The sequence below is a fragment of the Bradysia coprophila genome, chromosome II (genome assembly GCF_014529535.1).
Source record: "Bradysia coprophila strain Holo2 chromosome II, BU_Bcop_v1, whole genome shotgun sequence".
In the NCBI taxonomy this organism is placed as follows: Eukaryota; Metazoa; Arthropoda; class Insecta; order Diptera; family Sciaridae; genus Bradysia; species Bradysia coprophila.
In genome coordinates, this window is record NC_050735.1 from 11754107 (window position 1) to 11779848 (window position 25742).

At 35.2% G+C, this 25742-nt stretch overlaps 1 protein-coding gene across 1 annotated transcript in view; it reads right to left on the reverse strand.

The window, feature by feature from the left end:
• Positions 1–4957: 4957 nt before the first annotated feature.
• LOC119073312 overlaps positions 4958–25742 on the reverse strand; it is a 40532-nt gene continuing 19747 nt past the window's right edge. The window contains exons 3-10 of the mRNA XM_037178704.1: positions 23251–23358; positions 16087–16165; positions 15990–16007; positions 12105–12388; positions 8197–8328; positions 6628–6863; positions 5148–5324; positions 4958–5073 (exon numbers count right to left, since the gene is read on the reverse strand). Of these exons, the coding sequence (XP_037034599.1) occupies positions 4990–5073; positions 5148–5324; positions 6628–6863; positions 8197–8328; positions 12105–12388; positions 15990–16007; positions 16087–16165; positions 23251–23358 (1118 nt within the window). The 3' untranslated portion in view covers positions 4958–4989. The remainder of the gene's footprint in view (positions 5074–5147; positions 5325–6627; positions 6864–8196; positions 8329–12104; positions 12389–15989; positions 16008–16086; positions 16166–23250; positions 23359–25742) is intronic.

The window sequence follows — 25742 nt, forward strand, 5'->3', positions numbered from 1 at the left end:
ATCTAGTCAGTTGCATTCACCACTAAGAGCCACACCTCTAGATCTAGACCACTTTAAGTGGTATAGGGCACTTCGCGGAACTGTCAACTTCCGGAAGACTCAGACTGGTACAACGGGAATTCGGGCGATGAACGAAGGGCATTTTACAGAATTTCATTCAACGCCCGAAGTAGGTAGTCATTCCATCATTGGGACACTTGGTTTTATTAAAATGTTGTGTTTTTTTCGAGCTAAATTTTTCCTCTAAAAATACCAAGTGTCAACACCTGCAGCTCGCGAAGTGATCTATATAAATTAAGATTGGCTCACCTAGTTTGTGTATATTACGTAGGTGGAAGCACGGGGTTTCAGGGGGTTTCGAACATTTAGTTTTTTCATGTTGCAGATATTGCAGTGTCAAATTCTGTCCAAGATGTGACATATTTGCAAGGTATTGGCCTTTTTCACAAAGTATAATCAGCTTAACCTTCGTAAAAAGAATCTTGAATCTGACAAGAGCACGTGTGCCAACATGTAAAAAACAAATGTTCAAAACCCCCTGCTGAACCGTGGCGATCCTCTTGTCAAACGGACAGTACATAAACAAATTCCATCATTTATAACATATCTATCGTTCAAATTTCGTGAATTTCTCGGATTTCCTCGAGTGTTCCTACATTTTTCATCAAATTTTCAAGGAATAATGAAAAATTGAAAGTGTCTGTTAGCAATGAAACATGACCTTAACATTTCGATAATGAATGGTTCTCTTAATGGTATGTGTCACAGAAAAGAGTACCATTATCAAGATCTCTGTTTTGATATGTACATTTTTTATGCCTAAAAATGGAAAACCAGAAAAAAATGAATCGATTTTCGTGTGTGTCATGCAAAGTGTTTTTTACTGTTTTAGAATTTCCCGTTTTTTTTCTGTACTGTATTGCAACGTGTAATGAATCTATGTATTGGATTAAACCTTGGTATACAGATATATAGAGAGAGGCGCTACGCTGTGAATACAGTTGTTGTAGATGGTATACCTATATATTGCAAGTACACTGTTTTTTCTCGTCAGTTTGAACGTTGCTTTCGATTTTTTTTTCTCCCTTTTCTGCATTATCTTTCCTCTGTATACATTATTTTGTTGCATTTTACCCCGTCCATTTCGGTTATTTTATGCAAACTCGTTCTATGAATGGTCAAAGAGGACTTTAAACAACAAAAATCACTATTTGCATATCTATTTATAAAACAATGAAAATAGACGGTAGTTGAAGAGTATTAACGAACACCATATACATAATATAATATACATACACCCTCGACAATTTGGTCATACACACACAGCGTTGTGTGTAGATTTTGCACATAAATACGGTAAAATGGACAAATCTGATAAAAACCATTGGACAAAATCGAGGGAAAACTCTGGAATATTCACTCGTATACATCATAACATTCAATGGTGTATTTTTGTCGGTGGTGCTGCTGGTGTTGTGTCTACTACTACTGGCCTGATATCGTGCATTCCAACGATATACAATAAAAATGTAGAAATATATTTTCTTCCAAGGTTCGTTCATGTAGTCGCCTTTTTTTTAAACATTCAAAATAATTGCATGGGCTAACAGCCAGGCCATAGATACAATACAAAACGGTCGTTTCAACTTTAAAATACAATGCATAATTTAGGATATGAAATTGGATATAAAATCAGTTTTTCATTTTCATGAATGTTAAGACAACAACAAAAAGAATTTTCATTTTTATATGGTGTTCCCGCATTCGAAGCGAGTCTGGTCTTGAAAGTACAGAAAAATAATGGCTCTCGGTGGCTACCTCTTAGAAAATATATTTTCATTCCGACAAAAAAAAAAGAAGAGAGAATGCAACAATAGATGTGATGAGGGACCATTCATACATCACGTACGGCGGAGAAGGCATACCGGTTGAGGGGGAAATGATTTGGGCTAGTTGTGTACCATTATTTTCAAGACATTTGCATTTGCACGACAATTCGCCTTGGTATTTGTTGTCAATATTTACTGGGAAGCATCTCTGTGCCAATATCAAGAATTCAGATGCCGTATCGCAATAAGTCATTCAATTTTCCGTGTGAAAATGATTTACCGGAGTTGTTTCCCCTCGGCAAATAGGTTAAGTACAGACTTTCGCGATGGCAGCAGCAAAATTTTTCATATTTTTAATTCTAAATTCTAAAATTCGTAAAATAAACCGCGACAAACAGTGGTGCATCGCAGAAATAGATCATTTTCATTATACGGTACTTGTCAACGTAACCCAACTTAATTTTTCGTCAAGTAGTCCCTAACCTCAATTAATTGACGCTGACTTCGTTTAATTTACTGGTTTTTACATGAAAATCGTTCGTTCAATTCATTCGATATTTTTCGACATGTCTGACAGCTGGGATCGTGTCTGACGTTTGCAAGGTCATGAAAATGATCTATATTCCATTGAATTAATTCGAAAATTTTCAGATTACCATTTCAGGTGTTGTTTGAACGGTCGTTCCAGTCGTCGCTTATAACAAGGAACACCCAGAAAAAGAAAATTCATACAATACTCCGAGTATGTGTAAAATTCTTCGGAAAGGTGGAATATACTTCATCAATGTATATGATACATGGACAATGTCTTCGATACGTGGAACACGTTGAAAACGTAGTTACGTATTTCGATTGTCAGATTTGAATATTCATGTGTTACGTATTGTGGTGGAATATGAATAACTTACGAGTGGGACGGAAGCTAAACGCACATCAAGTATGTTAAACGTATATAGTGGATGCTGATCTCAGACATTGAATTTGGATCATATTTATATTACTTAACACGAAGAAGATGAACGGCAAGAAAAATATTTTAGTAAATTAGAAAAATTCTCGTCAAAATACTTTCATTTTTTATTAAGTAATTTCATTTTGATAATAAGTTGCGTAACTTATACGCCACACACGTTTACGGCTATCAAAGTACGCTTCAACAATACGAAATGTCCACCAACACTACTGTACTGCTACATTAGAAAGATCGTTGGCTCATGATTGAGAGGTCCCCGGTTCAATTCCCAAAGAAGTCAATTTTTAATTTAAAGTATTTGTTACCAATGACTACTATAATGTATAATAACTTCTATAAACTGGTAAATATGGTGTAAATCGTAGGTAAATTCAATAAAATTCATATTTTTAAATCTCTGTCAAAGAGAAATACGTCTCCCACGTATTATATTCGAGCCCGCTGTATAACTACCTTACCACACTTTTTAACAGGTGGCACGAATGATATACGCATAGCACGTAAGAAATTTCGCTCAGTGAAGAAACTCCAAGGTCGAAATCATTTTTTTGACATTTCAAACTGTTGGCTAGAGTTATTTTCGTTAATCGGCTAGGCGTAAAGACGATGAAAAAGGGTATCGGTTGATTTCCACATAAATTCAGTCAATTTTATATATGACGTCATTATCAATACTGACCGCAATTCTTAACTATTAGTGAAACAGTACTAGATCATGGCACGACATACTAGTTTACCATGAAATCTACAAAAGCGCCATTCTTGTTTTCATAGCTGAATACGGTTGTTTCGTGAAGTTTTACACTGAAAAATGCAGAAGCGCCACATTCAGCTAAAGAGAATTTGCTGACAAGTGGTGAAAACGTCAACAAGATCCATGCCCTACCGTTTCAGCATTACAACATGACCGTTCATTCAAACTACAACACATTCGCTCGAATGAAATGTGTTCGGATTGTGTTCACTATAGTGGGCGGTTTCGTTTCTGTTGCTAGAAATCTCTCAAAAATTGAACTGAACGAGCTTAAGGTCTTCACTTCTGGAACAGAATTTAAATTTACGAAAAGTACGTTTAGCTTTTCACATGATGTATGTGAACTAGTGAAAGTATTTTCGAACCTTCACAAGCCACAAATACCCATGTGATGGGAGTGACTTACTGCTGAGTTAGATCGCAACGTAAAAGTGACAGATGCACAATTGCAACTCCGAATTTCATTCACAAATTGCAATTACGCATGTGTCACATTTACATTGCTCTCTAAATGACCAGTAAGCCATCATAAATACTTGGTTAACGCTATGAAAGCATTTATCACATCAACAGCGAATATCTGTGTAATCACCACACACAATGCCGCACGAGTTAGCAGGTTTAGAGTGTAGTGATGCATTGAAATTGCATTTTCAATTATGATTCGCTAGAGCTGTTCGTGTGTAAAATGGTATAGTGTTCTTAAATCATTGTTCCAGTCAATGAAATTAGATAAGTAGGTATGGCCAGTCCATACAAGTCGGAGCACATACGGATTTGCATGGCGTCACCTCAAACGAACTCATTTCTAGTGGAAATTTGCACTAGAAATGAGTTCGTTTGAGGTGGCGCCATGCAAATCCGTATGTGCTCCGGCTAGAACAAATTTGAACGTTTGGCCATACCTATCAATTTACTTTCATTGGTTCCAGTACTGTTGCCGCCACGCCTTGATTAATGATTAATGGTAATTTTAAACTATATTTTATTGCAAAACGTCAAATGACGTACTTAATATTCTCAGGTCGAAACTGTCAATGGTCGAATATTTATCTTACGAGAAATTCGAAATTCGCCTAGAGATTGATATTTCATTCGCAGTACTTTTAGCGCCCGTTGTTGGTACTGTAAGGGGAGGACAAGAAGGTCTTTTCCGATACAAAATAATCGTTAGAAAAAAACTGTAATTCCATTTTTGAAACAGGAAAAATTTATATTTTAAAGATTTATCAATTTACCGAATTTTCTCGAACCTTCGCTGCCATTTCCTTTCATCTCTTCTACGAAACAAAATAACAGAACAAAAATCGATAATATTGACATAGTTTTTCTGCCGGTCGAGACCGATCCGACAGACTACATATTACATGGAGTTTATACGTTTTATCTTAAAAAGTTTTTAACTATAATTTCATGCACTTCAAATTAACCATTTACTGTGACGCTATCGTTCCATGTGCTATAGTTAACGCTATAGACGACGCAACAATGCCTAGCGCTGAATCAGGTGTTGTTTCCTGTAATTTGTGTTCGTTTTTTTGCTTAGCAAACCGATCAAATTTTCTCTTATAATTTTTCATTGATCACTTACAATACTTAATGTGCGCATTATGCATGCTGGTTGGGTTGGCGAAATGGAATCCGGTCGCGGTGAGCTGTCACGCGACGACGATGGTGATCCATTCGTTTTGTTGTCGTCCTGTGAGAAATTTGGTGACGATGTCAAATTGTAGGTTATCTGGTCACCGCTTAAGCTGGGCTCCTTTTCCTGGTTTATATGTGAAGTAAACGAAACAAAATCTCGATTAGTTCCAAAGGTCAAACGCGGTCAGAAAAAAATTGTTTGGCCTGAGATTTCAGGTCAGGTCGGGTCTTTGAAGCAACCTGACCTGATCTGAACCTGAATTTCTCAAACCTGTCCTCAGGTTTCAGTTTGATCTGAAATTTTATGAAATTTCCGTTTAAATATGTCAAAAATTATAGGTCAACCTGGAACCTTACCTAACAGGTCGGACCTGAAATCCGAAATCAGGTTTCAGGTCATTTCAGTTCAGGTCAAATTTCATTTAATCAAATTTCAGGTCAATCGGGTTTGAGGTAAATACTAAAATTCAGGTTGACCTGATCCAGGGCCTATTTTAAGGAAATTAAATTTCCAAAAATTCTCAAATTTTTCCACCGCTTTTCGTCATTTCATCTAAAAACACAACAGATTGCATCGTAAATGTTGTTTTTACTGCCTTTTAAGTTGTTTTTCATGTCTTTGAGCTTAACTGATTACTTTGGAATGAGATCTAACAGAAAACAAAATTTTGAAATTTTAAGAATTTTTGTGAAATTTGTGAAATTTTGGAAATTTTTGGAAATTAAATTCCTTAAAATAGGCCCTGACCTGATCTGTTCCGAGCCTTATTTAGTTCATAGTGTAAAGCTACGACGGTGATTTAAGACAATAGAGGGATTGTGTCGCAGCAGTGGCTAGTATTTGGTAGTTTTACCCTACAATGTATGTTACGTACAACGGCTTTGATAACGTTCAAAAGAATTGAGTTTTGTTTAGTGAAAAAGTTTGCGATTAGGTGGATGTGGATATTGCATATGGTTGGAAACATTTGTGTCGTAATTTAAATATAATTAAAGTTGTAGCAATGCCATTGCTGCGATGGGCGAAACTGTCTAGCCATGAGAGATGTAACATGTAAAATTTATCTGTCTGCTGAGTCAAAATCTAATAAAACTTTTGCTTGCATGTCTATATTATGAAGCAATTTATCATAATTTACAGCTACAGCTCATTCCAATGGGAAAGTAGATTTTCGTAAATATTTAATAAATAAATTTAACGCTTCATGTCAATCATAAAAATCCGTTAAGCAACGAAAATATTCTCTTCAAATTGAAACAAATTGCAACACAAAATGTGTACGACGCATACTTTCGCTGTTGTAGTAAAAATGAACAGACGAGAACAACAGCGAAATTTCCATTTTATCCATTTATCTTCGTCGACTGATAGAAATGTGTAAATTGTACATCAAACAGCAAATATATATTAAGGTTGGCAGTCTCACCTCTTTGCTAGCTGAACTTCGTGGGCTCAATAAATTGTCACTTAATTCCGGATCTTCCATCATTAAATCGCTGTTTCCATTCTTTGATATGTTGTTGTTGTTCGTGCTATCATTGCCTAATTCGTAAATGTTAATCATGTGGGCCGCCTGTGAATGTACCATCAAATCCCACGGATTGGTAAAATCATCTTTGCATACGGCGCACAAAAGTTTCGTTGATGGTGGAAACGGATTTTCTGTGGATGCAGTAATCGGAAAGCGTTAATACAGAGAGAATAGCTGTTCGGTAAGGGGAAAAGACTTGACAATTTGTGTTAGCTTATGGAAATATTGATGAAAGTTAGAGCAGCATCGGTAAACATTTCTTTGATATAACATTCAGTGAAATTCGGCCGAAAACCCAAGAGCAATTTTGCGTTGAAGAGATCGACAATTCTTCTGCGTTAAACACCATAACAAATTTGTGTCCTTGTTTTAAAAGAGCTTCGAACTTCCGTTTTATACCACTTTTCCTATGGAATTTCAAAGAAGCTCAAAGCTGCGTTTTCTATTGTAACCCAATTTGCAGCGTACGTCAAACAATGGAAAACGGAAGCAAAATCGGGCTTCTCAGCAACGCAATTGGTGTGTTTTTAGCTTTACCCATGTTGAATTATAAGATTGAACAATTCCAATCCACATATAATATCGACTTTCCTACATATACGCGTATAGTATAAGTACTGCCCTACCGTGTTAAGCCGAAATACCGTATCGCATTGTTTGTGTGCTTTGGAGAGCTTTCGAAAGCTTTGGGATTCCTTTGGATTCCATTGGAAAAGTGAAATACAAAAGAAGCTTAAAGCTTGCGAAAGCTGCCTAATAGTCAAGACACAAATATGAAAACTAAGTAGACTAGAAAAGAAGCTCAAAGCTATCCAAAGCTCTTTTTAAGCAAAGACACCAATTCGATGCGGTGTTTCGATCTAACGCGACAGAGTATGCCATAATCTGCATCATTCATACTGTCGTGTTAACCAAAAACATGGCATGTCTTTTCGCATTAGCTTTTAAGAGCTTTCGAAAGCTTCTGTGAGCTTTGAGCTTCTTTTAGATTCCATTCAAAAAGTGGAACATTCCATTAGAATTCAAAATAAGCTCGAAGCTCAAAAAAAAAATCGAAAGCTTTTAAAAGCTAATGCGAAAAGACATGCTATGTTTTTGCTTAATACGGCAGCGTATGTATCGTAATGCATCGTAAATAGAATTTATTGGATTCAAATTATTGGATCTTCCAACCGCCTTTGACGAACTATTCACGTTAAAGGTTAAGGTAAATCTGAATATGCCGGGGAGCAGTCGATAAATGACGTCCACTCTTTTCCAGATTCGCAGATTTCCAAGTTCATGATTTTCCTATACCTTTAGCGTGGCGTTTGAAACTTGGCCACATTCCCTTACCTCTTTAAAAGTAAATAAAAAAAATTTTGATTTGTCACTTAATAAGCTGAGATAATCACGAAACTACATTCGCGTCACAAGCATAGAAGTTGTATTGTATTCTAAAATGAATTTAAAGAAAATACTTACTCGAATTCACGAAATTCTCTTGACATTTACATGTGAAACGCAATTTACAGTACGATCGTTTATGGTCTAGTAATTCACCCAATTCTAAGAAGCATTCTCTGCAATTTCCGCAAATTAATGTGTCTGGGTTACCTACATTCGGAAGAAAGTTTTCTGTTTGATAAGTGTGTTCGTTTTACCATCTGATACTATACATAAAGAGCGCACAAAAAGTGTTGTTATGTTCAAAATTATGCCTTTCATTCACGTAATGATGCGACTCACTGATATTACGTTTTAATGAGAAATTTGATAATTTTTTACGTTTTCATTGTTTCTAAGAATTGTTCCAGCCAAAGTTTACCATTTAAGCGTTTTGTGGATGCATTTATTGTTCAGTAGGGGGGTCCAAAAAATAAAAGTGTCGAGGAAGTTGGCGGACCCCTGGGAAAATAAACCTTTATGGCCTCCTGATAAAAATTGTATATGGGGCCGATGCGATCCGAGTTGGTTTATGGGTCGCTCAAGGACGAAATGTGTGAAAAAACACTGAAATTTTCCATAAATTTTTTCCATTACTTTGTATGAGAAATTTTTTTTAACGACAATATCAAACTTTTTTGGTCCAGACAACTTAGATTAGATGCAAAAGCAACAAAAATGCGTTGGTTCCACTTTTTGGAATTTTTATATCGTCTGGGCACACCTAACAATATCGATATAGACAAAAATCGACATATAATTTCCAAGTAATACAAAGTCAGGCGAGGTCACTATTTAAATTAAGTGTTAGGTGTCGTTGTAAAGGTAATGACAGTGGCTTTCTAACGAGCCCACACACAATAAGTTTCAAGTTGGTGTCTTGACGTAACAGTCATTTGAAAATTGCCTGAGTTCACGACCCTGACATTTTTGCACCAAAATCGATTTCTATATAGCTTCAAAAAATTGTTTTCGAAAAAATTTCTTTTTGCAATGAAAGCTTATGCCATAAGCTCTCGTTAGACATGAATATATCCGATGCACATCCCATAAATGTTTTGGAAGAACCCAAAGACTGAGTGAACAGATTACGAATCTATGACTGACTTGGGAGCTGCGAATGCACTTACAAATCATTAAATCGGTCTCTTTGGATTATTCTGAAGTGAAATAATCCAACTCACCTTAAGAAGTGACCTCAGCATCTGTTAGTTACGTTCAATTTTTCATTAACCCTCATTTTCGTGGTTTTTCACATACTTCGTCATTGAGCGACCCCTAAATCGATTCGGATCGAGTCCCATATATATTTTTTATCAGTGGGTCATATAGGTTCGTTTTCCCCGGGGTCCGCCAATTTTCTCGAAACTTTTATTTTCCCATACGATTCTGGACCCCCTATTGTTCAGGGAAATTTGAGAAAATAGAAAATTTTAACGAGAACGATGCAATTTCGTTAGAGTTAGAATTTCCTATTTTCTCAGAAGTGAACGAAACGTTTTTCATGTGTACATGCTCTGGTTAACCGTTATTCTCCACGAAAAACCAATGCATCTGTTCGCCGTATAAGCATTTTGCAATAACAATGTTTAAAGACAATGGTAGAAACTTGGTTATTACAAAATGGTGTCCTTTGAAGACATAAAGCGACAGCCAAAATGAGAAAAGTTTTATTTTCTCATTATGGGGGAGAAAGTTCTTCACTTTTCTCACTAGAAATGTCATTCAATCAATCGTGAGTGCAGTGCGATCAAAGCCAGTGATTCAAAATGAATTTTTGATCGTAAACGGATGCAAAACGGAGAACTTTTTTGTAAACGAGGTTAGTGCGACTCATTTGCTTTTGATTCGAGCAATTTACGACCTTCAATTTGCTCTGACTCATACAACCCACCAAAAGGGAAAAAGGTGAAATTAGAAAACGAACTGATTGGTGATATCTCTGAGAAAACCCAATGAAATGATGCAAAAAACACAAATAAACAAAAGAACTCAATTGCCCATATCAAAACCTACTGTTACATTTGCTACATTATGCTTCTAGGTTGTGGAATGTTCTTAAATGTGGTTTAAATCTAAACTACAAAGATAGGACACTGTTTGCCTTTCTTCGTCTGATCTATCGACCATTCATTGAAGTTTAAAAACTCTTTCTAAAATGACAATTCATTCGGCTAGTAACGTAACACAATCACCTTTCCAACCTCCAAAACCAGAACATATCACGAAAACTTTCAATTTCTTTAAATGAAAAGCGCTTTTCGTCAAAAACTTGTACGATAAAGTGTTACAATTCCAGTTTCTGTTCTATTTTACCCCCCACTTATACAACGAACTCGCAACATATATCCTCCAGGCAAATGCCTTTTGGCAAGACAACACATGTTTCATATCGCATGCTATTTAGAATACAATTCATAACGTCCTCATTATTGTCACACCATTTTCATTGTTATATGGGTGCTGAATTTACGTGTACGTATGGAATATATAAATGCAAAGTGTATACGAGGGAAAATGATCCGGGATGAAGTTTGAAAGATTTTTGTGATATAAAACATATGTTGATACGTTGTTAAAGACGTGATAATTATTCATGGTGTGATGACAAAGTTTTCAATTTTAAGTATTGTCGTATGTGTGAGTCCTATGTAAAAGGAGCGAGCAAAGCTACAGCGATTGCATATATTCGACTGCAGACATGAGCGTCGTGAAAATTGTTTCGGCATCCAATTTTTCCTTTGTTCAAGTATGATTTCCATTAAAAAAGTGTTCTCCGTTTCGCCTCCGTGTAAGAGCGAACTGTCAAGTAAACCTAGCAAAGATGAATCGTTTGGAAATCAAGCCCTAAGTCAAGAATACAACCGGAATGAAATTCTCATTCATTTTTCCACACTAGCTGAAAATTTTGACAGATGAACCATATGTTTTGTGTCAAAATTTCATTTCTCCTGCTGGTTCTATACTTGACTTTAAGACGTCAAGAAACGTCATGGCAGAAACTCTCAATCTACTTCAAACCCTACTTGCTTGTTGCCAGCCCACGTACCCTATCATATCCATATAGTTCCAAACCGTCTCCTATCCTTTGAATACCAAAAGTCCCAGGATTTGTTACATTATCGGATTCGTAGATTCCAAAATACATACTGCTTTGCACATGTAAAAAGTGCCACTTTCGCATCTCAGCTGTTTTGCACGGCTTTTCGATTTCTCAAAACAGTAAGTCTCACAATCACCCCGAAATAATCCCATAAAATCGCCAAATAATATCCCGAGACTGATTTACCCCTAGCTCTCAACGATTCGAGGGGAACTTGTCCCTCTCAATGATTCGTTGTACCAATCCAGAAATCCGTAACTTCAGAGAAAAATTTGAAAGAAAATGGATGCTTGAAGCCAAGCACAATATCGTAGCAAGGACGGCTTATCCTTGTATCGCTTGCAATACAAAAATCCAGATAATCAGCAAAGACTACTGACATTCTAGATATGACGACGTGCATCATCAATTTTTGAACGAATTATTTGAAGAGGCGGCTTACAAATCTTTATGCTCATCGCTGTGTGCACACATATATTTATGGTGCATATGGAAACAAAGAACCGATTTGCTTCAACATCTCTTTTTGGAATACATTGTTGTAGACAGAAATAATTATTGTTGCTCGAATACGACAATAGTTTATTTTCCCAAGTATGTGGCAGTGGCATGGTATATATATGACGACTACCAGCGTTAAAAAGTTTTGCAAATACTTCGGTATAATATGGTTTTAAGCCACCCAGAGACGCAGCACAATAGAATATATATATATGATGGCATACACACCCGAAGTATTGAAATTTTAATATAAATTTCGGGTAAATAAATACAAAATATATACAAAAACACACACAGCACAAAATAATAGAAAACAAAATTACAATAAAACGTAATAACTTACTGTAAACTTTGAACGGTCCGAGCAAATGCTGTTGTCCATTTGTGTACATTGTCGGATTCTGGTCTCCATTGATGCCATTGCTGCAACCGTTTGCATTGTTGCCATTCGATATGGGACTTGATGGCAACAATATTTGTTGCTGTTGTTGTTGCTGCTGCTGCTGCTGTTGTGGCGAATTAACTTTCGTATTAACAAGTACATTTCCTCGAGTTTGCGGCGTCATTAATCTTTGGCGTTTTATTGGTCTGGGTGCCGTTGTTGGGAACAATTGTGACGTATAGTAGCTGGGAAAAGTGGATACAACAAAAGAGTATGAGCATAATATGCGGTATTTGCGGTGGGTAAAGTTGCGGATAATTGAGTGGATTTGCCATTAATACACGGTCCTGCTGTTGTAGTTATGTTATGTGTTTTTCTAGGTCGTACTGTGCCTTTTGGCCTGCAGTTAAATAAACATTTTACATTTCACATTGTCTCGAAAGTACATTGCAGTTAGGAATCAATTTAATGTTATAATTGAGAGCTGGGGTGACTTTGGCGATGATTTTCAGAGGAGATGGTCGCATTTTCTATCATGTGGATTTGTCCCGATATGATTTGTTATTCTTCAACGTATATGGCGAATACAACAGGCGTTTCGCGTTTGGTTTTAGAAAAGCTACTTTCATCCTATTTATATGTCGACAAATAATCGTAGACAGATGATATTAGTGTCAGAACAGAACAGGATGCTGCCACTGAAAGAGTTTTAAGGGATTCTTTTTAAAAAAACGACCTGCCGAAATCGGATCCATTTTCCAGTGGACTTTTTCATTTCTGCCTAGATAGGTATTGGTCCTTGGAAGGAAAAACCATGAACCGTACAAGGTCGTGTGAGGTGTCATTAGAAAGGTAATTGCATGTACTTCGGGTCAAATGGCCACCATTTTGTAATAACAAAGTTTCTACCATTTAAAAAATGTCTTTAAACACGGTTATTGCAAAATGCTGCTGAAATAGTCTTATATGTGGGTTAAATGCACCCACGACGAGCTACGAGCAGTTAAACAAAATGCGTTTTTTTTTCGGCGACTACAAGTTACATTCACTTCCGAATACAGTGTCAACAAATCTACGATTAGCCGCTTAAAAGCTCTGATACGATATGACAAAAGCTTAAAAGCAATGAAAGCGAGAGTTTGTCGACAGACCCTATGAAAAAAATAGTTTCGGGTGCCTTATGATGGAAATGGTGGTAAAATTTGTGAATCCAAGCCGAAGGAGGGTAGTAATCGTCATTTGTCTCAAAATATGTACTCGATAATGCAAAAAAAATCACTTCAGTTGAGATGTAAGTGTAGCCTCACAAAAATTGGGCATAACCCATTGACATGAGAGTTAAAAAAACTTAAGGGTTTTATTTTCATAGTTTTTTGGGTATGTGCAAGTTGTTAAATCTGACTTTTAGAATCAAGGGAAGATCAGCGTAAAGTCAATCATTAATTGTTTACATATTTTGCGGAGATCTAAAAGTTGTAAAATTCGGAATTGAAAAGCCACCAATCAAATGTACAAAGTTTAGTTACCTTGCCATTGATGTGTCTGTCGTTGATTTGTTACATTTTACTACCTCAGTACGATGAAACGATAATCAAAATTACAAAATTTGTTAATAACAACACCAATTAGGGGGAGGACAAAGTACAGTGTACATTATGAAAATTACCGTTTTCTTGGCTTTGCAGTTTTATTTTGATTGTGACATGTTATTGTAACACCTAGTGGGAACCTTGGTAACAATGAATATGGATATGCGCAAAAGTCAAAGAACGGGTTAATGTTTGGCATAAGAATCAGTTAGAAATTATTGTGACGTTGAAAGGTAAATTGACCAAATTTATTTTAACGTTGCAATGCGAATTATGTAAATCTTTTCTTAATTAAGCGCTACAACTACTTTAAATGAAAAATAAAAGCACGCAGAACCAACATTTGCGGAATATTATTTCAAATTAATTTGAAACTTTTCCCAAATCTCGTGCTTCAAGGTCTGGCAAATTTGTGGAACTGGTGGAACTTGTGGCATTTATTACAGGGAAAGAACGTTCTCAAAATAATTAACAAATCTGGTACTTCACAGTCTGAAAAATGTTTGTAACTGGAGGAACTTGTGACATTTATTACAGGGAAAGAACGTTCTCCAAATAAGTACCAAATCTAATACTTCACTGTTACGGACGTGAGCCAATCGAGAAACAATTCATTATCGAAGGATTTTATGAACGATCCCTTCGGCTCACTGAACGTTGCCACATGTAAATTTATAACAAAAAATCATCCAACGCTGTCACTAGCATCGCCGGAGGAACAGAGTTACATTGCAAGTCGTACGGGACAGACGTGCGTGAATCAATTTGTCTAAATTTAAGTTTGTCGAATTCCGTCTCATCCTAAGAAATTACAATTGATTCTCAAATCGTCTACGTAAACAGAAAGCTTAGTCAATTGTTCGCGGCAAATTTATTACTCGACGATAGTCATAGTTTACGACAGGTGTGCAAGAAATACTATCCAATTTTAAAGCTCTCAGTTGACTTGAGAACCAATAAACGAAATACAATAATCGACGTAGTCGTTTCACTCGGGTCAACCGTGCTCTTAGAAGCTTAGTACAAACGACTGGCCGTAACATTCACAGTCTGAAAAATTTGTGTAACTGGAGGAACTTGTGATATTTGTTGAAAGTAACGAACGTTCTCAAAGGAAGTAAACGAAATCTGGTCCTTCAAAGTCTACAAAATTTGTGGAACTGGAGGAACTGGTGACATTTATTTAAAGAAGCGAACGTTCTCAAAGTAAGTACCAAATCTGGTACTTCAAAAACTGAATAATTTGTGGAAGGGAGGAACTAGACGCATTTTATAAAGGAAACGAACATTTTTCCTGTTAGCTCGTCTAAGAGATAAGTTCCTTCAATTTTTTTGCAATCTTTCGTTTTCACGAAAATCAGAAATTTATCTCCTTATACATATCTACTCGTGATGCATTAGCAGCACTTTCAAGGTGTGCTACATGTTTTACGCCAGTATCTATAAAAAAAAAGCGAAACACTAAAATCACTTTATGATTCCTCAACAATTTGCTTCCAATGGGCCACAAAACGTGCTTTTTATCGTCGAAATAATCTAAACCGGGCTTCTACCACATCATTAAATTTAAACACTAAAATTCCGCGAATCCTGTACCGAATGTTTCACAATATTATTGCAATCCCTCTACACATGCATAGCATCATACAATATCGTTGCGTTCGCTCGCTCGCTTTGAAATAATAAACCGAGGCTTATAAACTTATGTACATTTAAAACGCCATTTATTCACGCCCGTGAAATTACTCGCATTTTACCAATTCGAATGCGATAAGCTCACATGTCGTGATTTGCTAAATATAAATTCGGGAAACGCGGGGGTAGAGGCGAATAAAAAAAAAATATTATTAAATTCTATATCTCTGTGCAAATAATAATATTCTCATGAAATAATGCTCGGCTATGAATTTTAATGTCACATCAATGTATTATAGAAAATTATATTGAATGTGACATGCAGAAATGGATTATTATTAGCATAAATCATGAATAATTGCATTTAAAATCAGAATATTGTATTAGCGAAACTGTTCCGAAATAGTGATTCACTCTTCAGCAATAGTTTTCTATAATCAACTTCGGGTAAAAAGCTTCGAAATCCAGAGATAGATTTCCATATTTTATTGAATACTGACGATTTGACATATTTCCACAACTGTTTCTGACAGTGAAACCAGACTTTTCGTTTAGGCTTTATTTATACCATACAATTCAATAAATTTTTAAGTATTCATCATATGTGCAACATAAAATTTACCTGTCATAATAGTAATCCCTGGATTTGCATATGAAATTAAAAAAAAAAAATTGAAATTAGTGGTCACATTTTCACTTTCATTTCGGTTAATTTTTACCAATCGTTTCCAGTTTTTGTGACATTTTGTCGTTTTCTGCCGATTTGGTGTGGTTTCGGCTCTGCCACCATATTTACATCTGGAACATAAATTAAAATAAAATAAAATTACTTCACATTCTGGTCTGGTTTCATAATTTTTACTGGCCGAAAAACGTTTTGCAAGTTTAGGTGGGATCAGGTGTGAAAAATTTCACGAATAAATAAAAGTCCAGATAAAATTTAAGGAGAGCGAAAACGATTAAAATTTAACTTGTCAGCTGTCAAATATTCCATAAATGAAAAAAAAAATGAGAGTCGAATTTCATTTACAAACAAAATAAATTCTTATGTGATCTCTATCATTTTGACGTCTGACCCACCAAATTAACTGGTCAGAAATCGCTCTCAGTGAACACTCCACAAAGTGTTAACTGAAAGCGAAGAATTTTCGCCGAAGAACAATTAACTGGTCCTGAGGTCAATGTCAAAAATTTATGAATGGAAAATCAATCGAAGTTCTGGCCTCATGGTCAGTTAATTGTAACTGAGCCAAAATCTATCTCCGTTAACACTATACAGTCACTATCGAGATCAGTTGAATTAACTGGTTTATTCCCCTTTTTACATACAAATTTTGACATATCGAGCTCAGTTAAATTAACTGGTTTTTTCCGCTGTTTTTACGATCTTTTAACACTGTATATAATACAAAATTTATTTATTTTTTGTATGAAGGAGGAGGGAAAGTGTTCAAATAATCTCATGATAGGGTAACACAATGGAGTAATTATAGTTATATAGACTGATAAAAGAGGAGTATTGTACCGAAAATGTGAGACGTTTTCCTGGAGGGGATTAGGAAAGTTTAGATAAAATTTGTGATAGGAAATTAAGGTAGGAAATATTGTATGAAATGTGATAGTTTCTGTAAGTTAGGTCTTTTCATAGTACTTCTCATAGCATTATCATAGAAAACATTCGTAAGCTGATGAAATCACAGCATGTTTCGAAATGTTTCTTTTGTAAAGACAGCTGACTTATTTTCGTTGTATGAGTTAACAATCTTAACCACTAAAGGTGCCAAAGTAGCTTGTTATTTGAGTGTAAATGCTAGGAAAGGTTCTATGGATTTTTTTGAGAAAAAAAACTCTCTGACGAACTATTGAAAAATTTCTGGAAAATGTGATAAATGTGTGGGAGCCAAAAATTACGAAAATTTGATTAAACTTTGTCTGAAAGTGGTCCAAGTAACCTAAACAGCATAATTGATCCAACTAAAAGCTCATTTGAAAGGTATTAGCGCAACTTTTGGAAAAATTAAAATTGAAGCCAAAGAAGACTGAGTATCACAAATTGTGACTCACAATTCAGCTCATTGACTGTCAAAATTGGTTCGAGGTGTTGACGTCCCACTGACACAGTAAAATGTCTTAGTAATGAAAGGGCTTCTTGCAACCAGATCACAAGTTCATTGAAACATCGATAATTCTTTTACTTCTGACCAAAGCACGTCAAGCAAAAGTGATCATAGTCGACAGCTGCCAAATAGAGTACTATTTTGTATGAAATGGTTTTTACATGCGTCGAAAATCGTACTTTTCATGTTTCAAGCACGTCTTTCGAAGCCCTCAGCATGTAAAATCCATTACATAACTCGGAATAAAAATGAAAAGTCTCGTTTTCGTGTGTTTATTGACCCACGAAAAATCTATTTTACATCTTTTTAGCCCCAGTAATGCAGTAGTATTTTACATAACTAGTGATAAAAAGATGAAAAGTAGAGTTTTCGTGTGAATGTTGTTGATCCGAGGCGAAGCCGAGGTCAACAAACACACGAAAACGAGACATTTCATTTTTATTTCGAGTTATGTAATGGATTTTACATGCTGAGGGCGTCGAAAGAAGTGATTGAAACATGAAAAGTACGGTTTTCGACGCATGTAGCACGTAAAATACTATTTATAGTGTTTTACAGTTGTGTGACACATCGTCAAATTTCAGTAACCTATTCAGAGTACCACTCATGCTTGAAGTGCGTTTTTCTGACCAATCTTTTCAATACTCATACATTTGACAATAACATTGGTGGCCAAACTAAGAGGTAATTGGTTATGGGACAGTTACAAACCTTATTGACAAATAGCAAACCGATGGAAAAATGGTAACAAGACGTAAGTTAAGTAGGCTATCTCTATTCTATTCCTCTCTTTGTGGCAACATAACTATGTAACTACATGACATTTATCGGTAACATAAATTTGGTTACTGTTTCATCCTATTATCAATCAAACGTATCCGAAATCTAATCTAATACAATTAGACATAACACTAAGAATCTATTACACGGGATCTACAATAAATAATATTGCCCATAACTTCACTGAATATTTAACCTTTCACAGACAATTTAATTACAAAAGTCAACCCCCGGAAAAAAAAAACATTTAAATTATGAAGTTGAAAATTCTATATTCTTCCACCACCGAACTGACATTACCCTTTAAACATCTATAACATAACCTGCCAGCACAAAACCAATTCATTAAAATATTTTCCAACCATCTTTCTACCGTTCCATATGAAAAACCATTCACCATAACTGTGTAAAGCCTACATAATCTGGGTGCAAAACTGTCATAATATCAGAAAATTCTCTCTAAACATTTTCTACAACAACCCACATAGATATTTATTCTCTATTCGCACCCCCCACATTTGCATAAGTTATTTACTTATTTATTCATTAAGTAAATTTTTAACCCACAAAATTTCCACCTAGAAATACCTGCCACAGAGTTGGCAGTTATTTACTCAAACCCTTTAAATTTGGTTTTAATCCCTGATTAATTGTGTAAATTCTGTGAATGTGTTTGCATTTACTATATAGAACATTTGTGGTGTGTATTATGAGGGACAAGGCGTTGTGCACATTTAAGTTGTTTGGCTAAACACGTTAAGAAAATTGTCCCAAGCATATAAGATGCTAAGACTATTTAAATTTTGTGCAAAGTACCCCTAATGAACGTTGTAGATACGACAAATTATCAGGAACTGGGAATGATAGATTTGATATTTTAAATTTTCGATGCGAGATGAGAGACTCCGTTCAGGAGTAACATGTACCTTTAGAATCAGACCGTATGTGGTAAGCCAATTTTAATACATTTTCACAAAACTTGTTGCGGCGACCAATACCACAGACATTTCTGCAGAGATGGTGAGTTGACCTAGAGTAAAATGCATAGCTTTCCAGTCTCGAATGGTTATTCGAAAAACTATTTTGTGATGGATATCGTCATTTTATCAAGGTCATTCCCGTCATTCCATACATTCCTTACAAATGACCCGAAAAGAACTTCTTTTAACTTTCACGAGCAACAGAATGTTTGAAACTTTTTTCCGTTTCGATAGTTTACACATTGTCCTTGAAGTACTGGAGATGTACTTGGGTAAGGTTGCATTCAGATTGCCAAACAAGTGATTCAAAGACTGAAGATAATATCTGTGGAAATAAACTCGTGGAATTCATTAAAATAGGAAAATATTTCCAACGTTCCTTATAGATGTAAAAGCATTTTTTACTGAAGTAAGTTGTTACTTAGTATATCATCCTAGCATCTGTTATTAGCAACCACGACAAGAATAATAGATGGTCTTTTACTGCAGTTCTCTTGCAGAATGTATAATATAAATATTGAAGTAATAGATTTTGGATAAAACATCAAAATATACGTCCCACAAGTGAAGTCACAGATTGAATGATTTTGTTGCAATACGTTTCCTTTGTCTAAAATCTCGTTTTTGTTACTTCACATCTCACGGACATTGTTTTACGAAACTCTCGTTGAAATTTGCAAACTTGTAAACAGATAAAAAAGAGGACAAATGACGCTGGTGTTTCAAACTCTACAAACCTGTTGTTTCAAAAGACATCTCATTCCAATAAATATCAATTTTTGATAAGATCTCTATATTTTGTTAATATTTTCTTAATATTCTTATGGTCTTTTAAAAACTAAGTGGCTATTCCCATCCTGAATAACATCAATATTTTTGTAAATGTTGCATTTACATCATAAAGATAAGGCAAGCAAACAAATAATGTAACTTTATATCAACGATACATTCGTAGACTCATTTACAGTAATTGTCTGTCTTTCCAATTTTCCAATAAAACTGCGTTAAAGCAATTGAAATGAACAAACCAAAGTTATAGGTAGGCATACGTTAAAGGCATATTACTGTATCGATTTAAAACATTTTATTCGTGAAAACTTTTGCCATTCCCCGGTGCCCCACCACGATTATTAATATCTAGCTCTTAATAGCTATGCTATCAACTTTAATACACCCCATGTAGCGGATAGAGAGCTAAATAATTTCCTTGGCCAACTGTTGGTTTTGATGGTGCATGTAGTATGGAGTGAAAAAAAACAGCGGTAGAAGTTTTACTGGTACAGACTGGTACTATAACTTACAACTCCGCGCACACAGCCCGAAAGTAAAGGAAAAAAAAACCTACATAATGTATATCCGACAGTACAACTAATCTAGAAATTGCACAAGCAGAAAAAAAAGATTATTTCTTGAAAGTTTTAAATGCTTTATTAAACAGCGCGTTCACTGAAATAATTTTTTTTCTTCTGTTAGTAAAAATGATATTTATTTTGAGCCATTTCAGTCGCGTGTGGTGATGCACGTATAGTGAATAAATATTTGAAAGTTTCGGGGTTCTTTTTTTCCATTCTTTTGGTAATATGCAACTTTATAATTTGAAGCCTTTTGAAGCAATATTTTGGTGGGATGTATACATATTACATATGTACGATGGCTGTATGTATTCATAAAAATCGTTCTAATGCATACTAAAATATTCCATGTGGCAAGAATATTCGATAATGGTGCATCGAAAAATAAGCTGGTAAAGTCTTTTTGATGCATTCAAACATTACAATTCTTTTATGTGAATTTGCAAAGTGGATTTAACATTAACATACAGAAAAATACTTAATTCACTAGCTTTTCATTGCTTTTCCTACGATCACAATATCTAAAATGGAAGCAGAATAAAATGATAGAGTCTGGTTTCTGACAATTCAATTTCGATTGGAAAAATCAGACTCGATCATTTTATTTTGCTTTTACCTTATTTTCCTAACAATGGAAACAGAAATTTTGAGCTTGACAACACACCCAGTGGGATCCTCATTTTTACAAGCGTCACATTTACACACTACTATAAAAACCCACATATGTACAACTTAGATCGTATTATTACGTAATAGCCCTTTATGCAGCTTAACATCATAATGTGAAAAGTTTGCAGACTTTAGATGCATCTGTGGCATAAATTGTTGAATGAATCTCGGTGCAAAGTGCACAATTTTTTTCACTCACGATGTGTATTACGACACGGGGCCGTATTACACATCTACAGCCAACAGCCTAATAAAGTACTTTGCACTCGATGTCATTAATAACAATGAATGTACATACAATCGCTAAACCGAACTGGTGTGCATACGTTATTTTGCACCAGCTGGTCACATACAATTCCAAATGGGACCAGCTGGTGCAAAATAACGTATGCACACCAGTTCGGCTTAGCGATTGTACCACAGAGAAATGATAAGTTGGTACGCCTGTGGCGAGATAGAAGGAACATGTCGAAAAAATTGGCACCTCTCTTGAGGCATACCAACTTATCATTTCGCTGACATACCAGGTATATCTGACTATAGATCAAAATTTTGACCACTGGCAGTGTGATCGCACACCAAATTTTTGTGTGCTAACTAACTAACAGCAAACTTCACGAAACGGGGTATATTTGAATTCTTTGTTACGTAAACGATTAAACTGAAAATTCTGACAAAAAAGTTAATTGAACAATTTGAAGTAACCAAGAAATGTTTATATTTCAAGTTAAGCACAATAAAATCAGTAGATTGTTCCGAGAAATGATAAATTTTATGTTGAATTTCTCAGAATTTAAAAAAATATTCCGCTTTTGTGAGGTTGGTTGAAATTTAGTTAGCACACAAAATCAAGCCAAAGTGAACTAGGTACTGTCATTAGTTTCGTCAACTGAAGAGATCTATAGACTGTTGGGGGAGGTCAAGCAGATCCCCATTTTATTAGTTACGTGGGGACACACAAAACAGAATTCACCTACTATGAAACTGTCAAATTTGAGAATCCATCTTCTACGAAAATGTATGAAAACGTCAAATTTTGTGTTTGTCACCCGCGTATCTGTATCTGCGCAATGAAAGTGTAAAACAGGTATGGTCTATTGTCCGCCCGGAGGACATAAAAATTTGATTTTCGTACTTAAACGCACTCATTTTTATATTAACTTGACATAAAATATGAGTGCGTTTAAGACGAATTCGGTGATAGGTATGGTCTATTGTCCGCCCGACATAAAAATTTGATTTTCGTACTTAAACGCACTCATTTTCATATTATTTTGACATAAAATGTAAGTGCGTTTAAGACGAATTCGGCGATCGACCATACCTGTTCTATACTCTAATTGTGTCTGCGAGACCTCCTTAAAGTTAACATCCTTGCAAGGTGTGGCCGATTCTTCAAAATCTGTCGATTTGTCTTGAACGCACTCATAATTTTTTCAAAATAATATGAAAATGGGTGCGTTAGAATGCGTTTTTAAAGTTGTTATGCCCTCCTAGGTGACATTAGCCTATACCTGGGTGGTTCATATTCATTGACAAATTACCATTTCATACACATTTATCTAAGGTAAAAGCAAAATAAAATGATCGAGTCTGATTTTTGACAATTGAATTTCAATTGTCAAAAACCAGACTCGATCATTTTATTTTGCTTTCATTTTACTTATGAAAAACAATGATCTCCCAACTATGTTTAAAAAAGTATTCGTAAATATTTCTAGTGGAGCCTGATCAACCATAGACAATAGACATATCTGCCGTTTTTCGGTTACATCAACGCACTTCAAGCTTGAGTGTTACACTAAATAGGGTACTGAAACTAGGCATTGTATCAAGCAAATGTAAAATACTGTAAAAAAAACTATTTCATACAAAATAGTCCTCTATTTGGTAGGTGTCAATGTCGAGTCGACTTAGATCATTTTTGCTTGAAGTCCGTTGGTTAAAAATAAATCGTTTTTGTAGATTAGACAATTCGTACTTACCCAATAATTGACTTAAAATAGTTCGACCATCTTCACCGTGGCATGCGTTCCGAGCATCGAAAGGATTCGTAAATTGTACAAATGCATATCCTTTGTGCATGGAAATACCTGCGAAAGGAAATGTAGGGTGGAATGAGTATTGTTGTTTAAGAAACTTTCTTTTTGTCAGGAAACTTTTATTTAAATAAAAATTGCTTTCGCTAAATTGAATGAGCTTTTCATCATGAGAACACTGTTTCCATTTCAAAGCTGTCTTTAATTATTGCGCTGTTTAAATCGAACTACCTTAAATGCAACATTACTGTTTCAATAGATTTAAATGAATCGATAATGTTCGTTTTCCTTGAATTCCAATTCAACACATAATTTGAAATCGATTCTATCTTTTAAAAAAATGGTTTGATTCTAAAAAAATGGACGTAAAGCAAACAACATTTGATCCAACCACATTAAACGCTTCGTATTTTCTCAACAGGATGTCAATTCCGAAATTGAACACACATTTAATGAATGTCATGGAGAAAACCACACAAAGTTAATTTTGAAATAGACACAGATGTAATTAATCGGTCGGTGGTACACTGAAATTTTGTGTGAATTTAATGTGAGACTAACTGGAACAAGATAATAAGGGGCCGTTCATAAATTACGTGACGCAAAGATCAGGATTTTCGAGAACCCCACTCTCCCATGCCACCCAAAATGTATGAGAATTTTAAAAAAATGGACGTGGAAGCCTTGCAATTCTTTACCCCTCTTAAATTTACGTAATCTGTGAACGAACTCTAAAAAAATTAACAAGTGGCCGTTGCAAACGAAATATTGGCTAAATCTACTTATTATACAAGATTGGGGCATCCATTCGTTGTTGGAGTCCGGGAATCTTGGGACATGAGTTCAGTGAAACAACGATTAATACGGAGAAAAGTTAAATACGTCAGAACATGACGAATATATAATTTAGACTAAATGTTACTTTGATTACAAATTGATACGATTGCTATGTCGATCTCCAACACTCCTCCTCAATCAAATCAATTTGTACGTCTCAATTTTGCATATTGATTCGTTGAACAAACAATTTAAAGAAGAATCAGTCTCCTCCTGAATTAACGATTTCCGTCGAGTCTATTAATTTATATATTCAAACAGTCCTTGTGCAATGCTTGATTATGCTACGCCATGCAAGACTATGCATTCTGCCATGCTCAGCTATGTGACTTTCTATGGTACGCCAATCACTATGCTCAGCTAAACAAATTGCCATGTCGTTGCTATGCAATGCTACACCGACGCTACGCCATCATATATCTTCACCGAAATAATGTCTCCAATCTTCCAAACTTCATGTGAATCTCCAACCAATATTTAGCTATGCTGCTACGCTTTGCTACGTTGCTATGACTTGCTACGCCAGTATGACTTGCTACGCTACTATTTCGCTATGCAATTCTATGCTGTTATGCAATTTTATGCCACAATGCAATGCTTTGCTTCGGCATGCTAAATTACGCTTCATTAATTGATTTCCACACGATTTAATTAACGTCCCTGGGCCCATAACCTGTTGGAGTCCGGGAATCTTGGGACATGAGTTCAGTGAAACAACGATTAATACGGAGAAAAGTTTAATACGTCAGAACATGACGAATATATAATTTAGACTAAATGTTACTTTGATTACAAATTGATACGATTGCTATGTCGATCTCCAACATTCGTGCCAATAAATTCAATTTTTTCAAAAATGTTTTGACGTTTGACAAGTGCTTATTGGACGTTTTGCGAATAAGATGTGAAAATTGTTAAACCAGGCGAGGTCGAGATTGACAACATAATATCGTATGTGCAGAATTCCAACAAGGCACAAGTTAGTAACAAACTTTCATATAAAGAGACCTGGCTGACAACACTGAGTGTTCCCCTCAAATGACAAATCTTTACGACAGTGGGATAATAATTGTTGCAAACGTAACTGTAGCCTAATTTGCTATCTGCTTTATTAAAAAAAATACGCATATCGAATTGATTGGATGCAATGAGTTTTTTTTATCACAAAATTCTGTATGGTTAGTTTTGCGGCAGAACCAAATTATTTCCCTTTATTGCCATAAAACGACTGACAAATTTTCTAATAATACAAAAATTGCGAGAAAAAATACAGTGCAATGTTTTTGCAATTTGTCACATATTCGCATTTCCATCGCATATATTCATTGAACGAAAAAGCTTATAGTACTATGCGTAATGATAAACAAAATAGAAAAAAAGCACACAAAAAAATGGTATTGTGAAATATTAATTGAATTTCTGCAAATGAAAAAGTAACAAAAAAGAAATAATATTTTTGGTCATTCGACAATACATAGTAACATCCTAGCTGAGATTTATGGAGGCATCGGCATTTTTTTTTATTAATTCAATCAATTTTTTTTAAACGTCAAAATGTAATATTTTCTAGTTGAATCGAACGCCCAATTTGCATGCTTTAA